Raw genomic sequence first — 10,181 nt, forward strand, 5'->3', positions numbered from 1 at the left:
CCCCCCCCCCCACTTTTCATTATAACCCCCCCCACCTCCCTTAACCTTTCGGGTCAGGTGACCCCTCTCTCAGGACCCCGTTCAATCATGGCCTTCAGGGAAGGAAATGGCCTTCCTTACCTGGTGTTGGGCCTAACACATGACTCCAGACCCACAGCGAGGTGTGGTTGACTCTGAACTGCCCTCTGGGGCAATTAGGGGAGGGTGCAAGGGCCAGCGATGCCCTCACTTTGTGACTGAATAAGGAAACTCTCGAACTCTCTCTCCTCTCTCTACGGGGATGCTGTCGCCGGATCTGCTGAGCTTTTCCAGCGACCTCTGCTTCGCTTGTTGTTTCCAACACCCCCCCCCCCCCCCCCCCCCCACACACACCGCAGCAGAGTTTCACAATTCGGTGCCCGTTTCTGGATTGAAGGATCTGAGGGTAACCGTTAGTCTGCCATCTTGGGGGGGAGGGAAGGGAACAGAGGAAGCCAATCCGAAGGACACCATTACCCCTTTTTCAAGGGAGAGGGGAGGGGAAGGAAGCCACCATTCGGTATGGGCCAATATGTGGGCGGCACGGTGGCACAGTGGTTAGCACTGCTGCCTCACAGCACCAGAGACCCAGGTTCAATTCCCCCTCAGGCGACTGACTGTGTGGAGTTTGCACGTTCTCCCCGTGTCTGCGTGAGTTTCCTCCGGGTGCTCCGGTTTCCTCCCACAGTCACAAAGATGTGCAAGGCAGGTGAATTGGCCATGCTAAATTGCCCGTAGTGTTAGGTAAGGGGGAAAGGTAGGGGTATGGGTGGGTTGCGCTTTGGTGGGGCGGTGTGGACTTGTTGGGCCGAAGGGCCTGTAAGTAATCTAATCTCGGCGGGTCGGTGTGGACTTGTTGGGCCGAAGGGCCTGTACGTAATCTAATCTAATCTAATGTCACCCCTGACCCGCAGCAGCAAGGCGTGGTTGTCTCTTCAACTGCCCTCTGGGAGGGGCAATTAGAGATGATTGGGGGATTTGGTGGTGGGTTGGGGGGTGGTCTAAGACATTGCCGGACCTGGTCAGTGTTACCCACATCCCGTGAGTGAGCCACCTTGCACTCTCACTCCCTCCAGCTCTTTTCTCAAAGGGAAGATAAGACCCACCAATCGAACTGGGGAGGAAGGAGGGGAAGCGCACCCACCCCTCCAATCCCCCACCCCACAGACCTCAGGGAGCTCGGCCCTAACGCCTTCTGGGAAAATCTCGAGGCCTTCCTTGACAACCCCACACAGACGCCACGGAACCCCACACTAATACTTTCTGGGAAATCTCTCAGCCCCGCCCCCCCACTCCCCCACTCCCCAAACAGACCCTAGGGAGCCCTGCCCAAATGCCTGCTGGGAAAATCCCTTAGCCTGCCCCTCCATCTCCCCCAAACAGACCTAAGCAGCCCTGCCCAAATGCCTGCTGGGAAAATCCCTAAGCCTGCCCCTCCATCTCCCCCAAACAGACCTAAGCAGCCCTGCCCAAATGCCTGCTGGGAAAATCCCTTAGCCTGCCCCTCCATCTCCCCCAAACAGAACTAAGCAGCCCTGCCCTAATGCCTTCTGGGAAAATCTCTTAGCCCTGCTCCAATAATCCCCGTAAACAGACCCCAGGGAGCCCTGCCCTAATGCCTTCTGGAAAAATCTCTTAGCCTCGCCCCTCCACCCCCACAACCAGACCCCAGGGAGCCCCGCCCTAATGCCTTCTGGGAAAATCTCTTAGCCCCGCCCCTCCATCTCCCCCAAACAGACCCCAGAAAGCCCCGCCCTAATGCCTTCTGGGAAAATCTCTTAGCCCCGTCCGCACACCTCAGGCGACTAATGCTTTGCTACGACCCCGGGAGGGGGGCTGGGGCAGAGGAGCTGCATTTCCTTAGTGCCGCTGTTCGGGACGCGCTGAAGCGGTGCGTGCCGGTCACCGAGCTCTCTCTCTCTCTCTCTCTCTCTGCGCGACTGTAGGTGGATTTTGCCTCCCCGCTGGTGGGAGGAGGGGTGCTGAGCTCCGGCCTGGTCCAGGAGGAGATCCGCTTCCTCATCAGCCCGGAACTGATCGCGGCTCGTCTCTTCACCGAGAGACTGTCTGACACCGAGTGCCTGGTCGTTACCGGTGAGTGGGGAGGGGATGAGGGTAATGTGGGAGGGATTGTGGGGGGGGGGGATGGGGGAGTGAAGTGTTGGAGGGNNNNGGGAATGTGGCGGGGGGGGAAGCAGTAGAGGGATGGGAAGTGGGGAAGGGAGAAGACACAGGGAGTGAGGGGTGAAGATGCCTCTCCTCCTGAGTTTGTGTCCCCTAGTCCCAAATTAGTGCCCCCCCCCCTCCCCAAACCCTATTAGTTTTGTTCCGGGAATGCCCCTCATGCTCAACTTTGAGATGCCTCTGCAGTCAAATAGCTGGGAGGTGGGGAATGGGAGGGGCAAGAGAGCTTAGAGGAGGTGGGTGGGCCCGCCTACAGGCAGGTTGGCGAGGGCTAAGACAGAGGGCACACTCGGTGAGGCGGGGGGAAGCGAGTCAACACTCCACTGACGCCCCAACCATCTCTCATTCACAGGTTCGCAACTCTACAGCAAATACGACGGGTACAGCAACTCATTCAGATGGATGGGAGTGCACATCGACAAGACCCCAAGGTGAGCGCGCGGCCCTCTGCCAGTTCGGAGGACCCCCCCCCCCCCCAGCTCTTCACCCCGCGGAAAGCGGGCAAAGCAGACATTTGCGTGTGGGATCTTGCTGTGCGCTGGCTTCCCTCGGTCCTGTAAGGTGTTTTGTGGCCACCACAATGCGAGATTCAATCGCGGGGGGTGGGCCCAGCTCTTCACCCCGCGGAAAGCGGGCAAAGCAGACATTTGCGTGTGGGATCTTGCTGTGCGCTGGCTTCCCTCAGTCCTGTAAGGTGTTTTGTGGCCACCACAATGCGAGATTCAATCGCGGAGGAGGGAGGATGTGGTGCATGTGGTGGTGTGGGCAGGTCAGTGGCTGATGCAGTTTTAAGCGTCTGGGACTGAGGTGCTCATCATATGCGTGTGCACTGGAGGGGGGCAGGTCGACAGTCCCTGGGAAACAATGGGACAGTGTTAGACACTAGAGTGCAGCTTCATCGTTCCTTGAAGTCCCACGTCAACAGGATAGTGAAGAAGGCGTTTGGTACACTTTCCTTTATTGGTCAGTGCATCGAGTACAGGAGTTGGGAGGTCATGCTGCGGCTGTACAGGGCATTGGTTAGGCCACTATTTGGAATTAGCGAGTTTTGAGAGGATTTCTGGCTCAGGTTGAGGTTCTGGATGTTGGTTTGCTCGCTGAGCTGGAAGGTTCATTACCAGACGTTTCGTCACCATACTAGGTAACATCTTCAGTGGGCCTCAGGCGAAGCTCTGCTGATAACTCCTGCTTTCTAGTCATGTGTTTGGGTTTCTTTGGGTTGGTGATGTCATTTCCTGTGGTGACGTCACCTCCTGTTCTTTTTCTCAGGGGGTGGTAGATGGGAGTCTAACTCGATGGGTTTGTTGATCGCGTTCCGGTTGGAATGCCATGCTTCGAGGAATTCTCGTGCGTGTCTCTGTTTGGCTTGTCCTGGGACGGATGTGTTGTCCCAGTCAATGTGGTGTCCTTCCTCATCTGTATGTGAGGATAGTAGTGAGAGAGGGTCATGTCGTTTTGTGGCCAGTTGGTGTTCAGGTATCCTGATGGCTAGTTTTCTACCTGTTTGTCCAACGTAGTGTTTGTTACAGTCCGTGCACGGTATTTTGTAAAAGACGTTAGTTTTGCTTGTCTGTGGATAGGGTAAACAGACAAGGTCTTTTCCCTGGGCTGGGGGAGTCCAGAACTAGAGGGGCATAGGTTTAAAGTGAGGGGCAACTTTTTCACGCAGAGGGTAATGCGTGTGTGGAATGAGCTGCCAGAGGAAGTGGTGGAGGCTGGTACAATGACAACATTCAGAAGGCATCTGGATGAGGACATGGATAGGAAGGGTTTGGAGGGATGCGGGCCGGGTGCTGGTACCTGGGACTCGATTGGGTTGGGATATCTGGGTTGGTATGGACGAGCTGGACCCCACGGTCTGTTTCACGCTCTGGCTAGCGGAGTTGCTGTGGTCAGTTGTCAGCACAGAGATGATGGGTGAACGGCCTCCTGTGCTGGAACTGTTCCTTTGATCAGATGTATCGGAACAGCCCTCCTCCAGCTTTGATGCGGATCGGATAAGGGAGTGCGCGACGCACTGGGCTTCTGAGAAAACCTGTCTGGGCGCTACAGAAACGCAGCCGATCGTCAGGGGAGATTTTAACAGCGATCCGAGCACAGGAAAATTACGTCTCGGGGTTTGTGGGGGAGGGGGGTTCTTCATGTGTTCCTGGATGGCTCACAATCAATGTGTATTCGGGACAGCTCATTCCCTGCTTCCCTTTCTCCCATTCCAGGATAAACAGCCTGGAACAAGACAGAAAGGGCCAAGCCGGGTGGTGGCGTGTCCGATATCCGTTCCCTTTCCCCCCCCCCCCCCCCCCCCCAGGGATCTGTGGCTCAGACGCCGGACAGAGGTCGTGGCCATCGACGCCATTAACTTCCGAGACCCCACAGAGCAGTACACAATTCACAATCTGGACAGGGAGCTGCACAAGGTAAAAACCCAGCCTCGAACCTCTTTCACCGTCCGAGAGTCCACGCCCCAGAAAGAGACCCTTCGGCCCGTTGCCGCCTGCGCCAGTCGGAAGCAAACCGCCGCCTTGTTCCAATCCCACCGGGTGTGTTTCCGTGCTGTGTGTGACTCTCTTGTAAATAACGATTCCCTTTCCCTGTTGGAAAACTCTGTCTCCCTGCTTTCAGGCAGTACGCTCCAGACTGTAACCCACTCGCTGCAGGGGGGGAGGGGGGACATCTTTTACCAAACACCTTAATCCTTACCTCATCGGGAACGGTTTCTCCCTCTTTCATCCATCCAGAGGCCAGATGGTTTTCAAACCCTCGATCAAATCCCCTCTATTCTGGGGAGAACAGGCTCCAGAGTTTCCAATCCATCGACCCAAGGCCGAGATACTGAGCTCAGCTGAAGGAAGGGGCGTCATTTTCGAATTGGCTGAGGGAGAGGGAGCACAGGAATTGGTGGTGTTTGTCCGGGTTGGAGTGCAGGGGTGACTCGCTGGAACCCTGGCTTTTCCCGATAGACGTCGTGATCTGGATCTTGCTGTGCTGGGGGAAGGGGGCTGCAGTTTCCAGCTGACACAAAACTGTGGAATGACAGGAGGAGGGCAGCGTGAAAATCCAAAAAGGGCAGTGGATGAATGTGCACGTGTGAGGTGATGCACTTTGGTCAGAGAGCACTGAAAGACAATGTAAAATAGGGGATGTAATTCAATGGGAGCAGACGAAGCTGGGGATATATGTGCACTGACCACCGAAGCTGGTAAGACTGGGAGAAGAGAGCAGTTAATAAAGCACCCAACGCCTTCTGCTTTATTAATAGTGGCATAGAATACAATAGCTGAGCTGAGGGTTTGAGCTTTCGGGAGAGGTTGAATAGGCTGGGGCTGTTTTCCCTGGAGCGTCAGATTTTCTAAACCTCTTAGGGGCCATGGACACGGTGAATGGACAAGGTCTTTTCCATTGGGTGGGGGGGCATAGGTTTAGGGTGAGGGGGGGGAAGAGATATAAAAGAGACCTGAGGGGCAACTTTTTAACGTGTGTACAGAATGAGCTGCCAGAGGAAGTGGTGGAGGCTGGTACAATGACAGCATTTAAAAGGCATCTGGATGGGGGACATGGATTGGAAGGGTTTGGAGGGACATGGGCCAAGTGCTGGCAGGCGGGCCGAGATTGGGTTGGGATATCATGGATGGGTTGGGCCGAAGGGTCTGTTTCCGTGCTGTACATCTCGATAAGACACTTTTTAGACACCTCCCCAGCTGGGGAAGAGAGGAAGAAGCTGTTTCTGTTTGTAAAAGGGGGGGGTGGGGGAATTGATTTAAAGTGATGGCAACAGAGGTAAGGAGAGAGAGAACTCTCACGCAGCGAGGAGCTTGAGTGCGGGATGCATGGCCTGGAAATGTGGGGGAAGTCGGTTCAATCGAGGCATTTGCGGGGGGTATCGGAGGGGCTTTCGGACAGAAATGGGTTGCAACTCAAAAGGCAGGAGATTGGGCACTCGGGGACAGAACCTGTGTGGGCATGTTGGGGCTGAATATCCTCATTCTGCCCTGTAACAATTCTCTGGACGGAGACAAGAAATTTATTATTTAAAAGATTTAACAGGGGAAATGGGATTACAAAAGGGGGCCCTGTGGTAATCTGTCGTAGGCCGGCCTTGGATCGACCTGAGCGCTCGCATTAACTGCAACACTGACACTCACTCTCTCTCCTTAAGGCCTACTGCGGGTTTTCTAATGCACACCGGGTGGTACCCGCCTGGCAGAATACTCCCGTCGCCACGGGCAACTGGGGCTGCGGAGCTTTCCAAGGCGATGCGAAGCTTAAAGGTGGGTCAATTTGCGTAACTAACCCCCCCCCCCCGCAGCAAAACAACCACCACCAGCTGAAATTACGCATGTCTCACTGGGGCCTGCTGGTTCCTGCTGAGTCAGAAGATGGTGGGTTCAAGTTCCACTGGTACTGAAACGATCGACACAGGACCCGAGAGGGCGGCGCACTGTCGGGATTGTTCGTTCCAAAGCAAACGAGAAGCAGCCTTATCGAAACATTCTTTTTCGCGCAGGAGGGTGGTGCACGTGTGTGTGTGTGGAATGAGCTGCCAGAGGAAGTGGTGGAGGCTGGTACAACGACCTGCACAGCAGGTCAGGCAGTGTCTGAGGAGCAGGAGAGTCGACGTTTCTGGCAATGCTGCTGCGGGAAACGTCGATTCTCCTGCTCCTTGGATGCTGCCTGACCCTGCTGGGCTTTTCCAGCACCACCCTCTAGGCTTCATATAGGAATAGGGCCAGATTAATTTCGGATATCTGATCGGCTTGGATGAGTTGGAGTGAAGAGGGGTCTGTTTCCATGCTGCACAGATCTGACTCGACCAGGGTGGGGTGGGGAGGGGGGGGAAGATGTGGAGACGTTGCTTCCCCTTTTGTGGGAGGGTCAAGGGCCAGAGGGTGGTCAACTCCGAACGAGGGGCCGAACGTTGAAGACAGAGGAGGAATTTCTTCGTGCTGAGGGGAGTGAGGCTGGGGATTCCTTTAGCACTGAGGGCTGTTGAGGTTGGGTTGTGAAGCCTGAGGAAAGGGGAAGAGAAGGTTGTGGGGTGGAGGAAGGGGAAGAGGGGCAAGAAAGCAGGGAAAAAGGCTGGGCATTGAGGATGATCAGGCCAGGCATGACTTTGCTGTGTGGCTGGCACATTAATGCCCATCGCCTGGGCTTTATTGGTGTTTTCCCAGCTCTCATTCAGATCATGGCCGCTGCCCAGGCAGAAAGGGAAGTGATCTACTTCACTTTCGGGGACGCTGGCTTGACAGAAGACCTCCGGGAAATGCATACGTTTTTGCGGAACGCCAATTGCACCGTGGGTAAGTCACAAAAAGCCAGAGCCAGCCGTTCGGGTCGGTGTAGTGGACGATCGCGGGCACCGTGAGACCGGGGGGGACGCGAACAGAGAGCCGGAGAACGCAGAGGCTCCAGCGTTGAAGACTGATCGAGCAAGTTGGGGTGGTGCTCCTTGGGAGAGGGAGTTCAGACAGAGAGAGGTTTTCAAAAGCGGGAGACAGTGTAGAGAAGAGCCAACGTGTGGCCACAGAAACAGAAATTTCTGGGAAAGGTCCAGCGGACCCTGCGACAGTGTCAGCGGTGACAGTCATCTGTTGGCTGAAGGCTGGCATATTTATATACAACACACACACTGATCTAATGTGATAGAGGGCAGGGGTGGGGGGGGGAGGGGAAGATCCATCCTCGTGACTGAGATCAGGCCCAGCTTCTGGTCTTTCCTGACAGTACTGTGAAGCACGGGTACGTATCCAGCCAGACTTTTTCATGGCTGAATCTCACACCGGCGTGAGGCCCTCTGTTGTCGAACAGCTCGTCTGTGCTCATGGGAAGGAGACTGCTGAGCATGCCGTGTTATCAAAGGGTACTTGACGATTTGAAAGCTGCAGCACAGAGGGGGGGGGGGCTCCCTCATTTTCTCCCCCCCCCCCCCCAATCTGTGAAGTAAAATTGGCGTCCAAGTCCAGCGGGTAATAGGGAAGCCAAACGCAATGTCGGCCTTTCAGACAGAATAGAGTCTCAGCGCCGGGAGAAGGCAGAGTGAACGTTGATGAAGAGTCCCGAGACATGAAACGTCAACGCTGCTGTCTTCCCCGGCTGCTACTCAGACCTGCTGAGTTTCACCAGCAATTTCTGTTTCAGATCTCCAGGGTGGGTAGTTCTTTGTTTTACATAATAATAATAAAAAAAAGGTGGTCTTGGTAAAATTATACAAGGCACCGAGTCAGACCCACCTGGAATACTGTGAAGAGTTTTGGGGCCTCGTATCCAAGCAGAGATGAACTGAGTGTCGGCGGCAGCCCACAGATCAGTCGTTAGGTGGCAGACACAATGGGGCTGAATAGCCTACCTTTGCTCCCAGGGCCTTATTACCCCTTACTCATTCCTTGCCTTCTCTGCCCTTCCACCTGACAGGACAACTTTACAGCATACTGGAGAGGTACGCGAGGAAAGGAGTGGGGCATTGCAGAGATCTGTACGAATTTATTCACGCAAACAGTTTGAAGGGTCGCATCTGATGGCTGGGACTGGAGAGGGGACGCCAGAGATGGAATGTGTCAGTCAGACCAACAGAGCCTCGTTGACATCTTCGGCCCTCACATTGATCAGGCTCAGAAACCGTCAAACTCAGTGGCTGCAAACGTTCCAGTTAAGAAATCACAAATCGTCCTAGAACTGGCCTGAAGAGGGGTTTTGGACAGGGACGTAAAGCTGTCAGCTCTTGCGGGATCCTCAGTACTTGTCCCACTGTTTTGCCTCTGTCTCTTGCTACAATTAAGCGACAAATTGTGCACAGAGTGAATTTCTCTGAATCGTTTCTGTTTCAGATTGCACACAGGGATTAAACGCAGACACAGTTCAATGAGTTCTTCCTTTGTCAAATTGGCTGTTCAGCCACAAGGGCTTCACATTCTGGCCTACGCACTGTGGTTGGGGTTGAAGTTATGCCTGTAGTGAATGGGACAAACTTTTCTCCATCCCTCCCTCCTATCGACCACCTACTACATCACCAACTCCAAGGAATAAATGCCCATCCACTGTCCTTTTGTGATACAAAAATGTGCATTGTCGTCCGCTTAAAGAGGGGTCTTATATAATCCCCATTGATCGTATAAATAAAGTGACTCCGAGAGCAGGTCAGAGGCTGGGAATCCTGCAATGAGTAACTTCTCTCCCCCCCCACAATCGACAAGGCCCAAGTCGGGGAGGGTGAGGGGGAATACTCCCCACTTGCTCTGGAAGCCCGCCACCACCCAGGGATAGAGCAGCCCCCGCTCGATTGTCCCCACACCCACAAACCCCCACTCCCTCCATCCCCTGACGCTCAGTAACAGCAGTGGGTACCATCTACAAGACACACTGCAGCAACTCCCCCAGGCTCCTCAGACAGCACCTTCCAAACCCCACGGCCACTTCCATCGGGGAGGACAAGGGGCAGCAGGGACATGGGAACACCACCCCCCTGCAAGTTCCCCTCCGAGCCCCTCACCGTCCCGAAATCTATCGCTGGGTCAGAAGCCTGGGACTTCCTCTGTAACTGCAGCGGTTCAAGGGGGCAGTTACAGATAACTACGTGCCCCAAATGATTCACTTCCACCAGCCTATGGCTGCAGACTGTTGTGCTGGCATCAGGAATAGGGTTTAAAGAGGGTCTATTCCCCCTCCAATGCAGTTGGACTCTCTGCCAATACACCCTGCCGCAGGCTCAAGGTGCAGTCAGTTTTGTCCAAATGACATTGATGGTTTGAGGTGCGTCAGAGATATTAAATCAGTTTGGATTGTGCCTGGCAGCTAACTAATGTTGCAATAGTACACACAGTTAATTTTAATTCAGAACCGTTCCCCCAGTCTGCCTTCTCACCCTCCAGTTCAAGAACACTTTCTCTCTCTTTCTCCCCCCCCCCCCCTCCAAGATTTCTGCTCTGACCCAACAACACCCCTCTAGCCTGGTTTCCTGTATCCATCCATTCTCGAACACCCCCCCC

General features: G+C 54.7%; 1 protein-coding gene across 1 annotated transcript; it reads left to right on the top strand.

Moving 5' to 3' along the window:
• Positions 1-1,924: 1,924 nt before the first annotated feature.
• Positions 1,925-9,061, top strand: LOC122543192 (poly(ADP-ribose) glycohydrolase). The gene is made up of 6 exons (XM_043681629.1): positions 1,925-2,112; positions 2,555-2,633; positions 4,511-4,619; positions 6,359-6,470; positions 7,371-7,499; positions 8,611-9,061. The coding sequence occupies exons 2-6, from the start codon at positions 2,605-2,607 to the stop codon at positions 8,712-8,714; spliced, it is 483 nt and encodes a 160-aa protein (XP_043537564.1). The 5' UTR covers positions 1,925-2,112; positions 2,555-2,604; the 3' UTR covers positions 8,715-9,061.
• Positions 9,062-10,181: the final 1,120 nt, after the last annotated feature.

Source organism: Chiloscyllium plagiosum, chromosome 42, assembly GCF_004010195.1.
Source record: "Chiloscyllium plagiosum isolate BGI_BamShark_2017 chromosome 42, ASM401019v2, whole genome shotgun sequence".
Classification (NCBI taxonomy): domain Eukaryota; kingdom Metazoa; phylum Chordata; class Chondrichthyes; order Orectolobiformes; family Hemiscylliidae; genus Chiloscyllium; species Chiloscyllium plagiosum.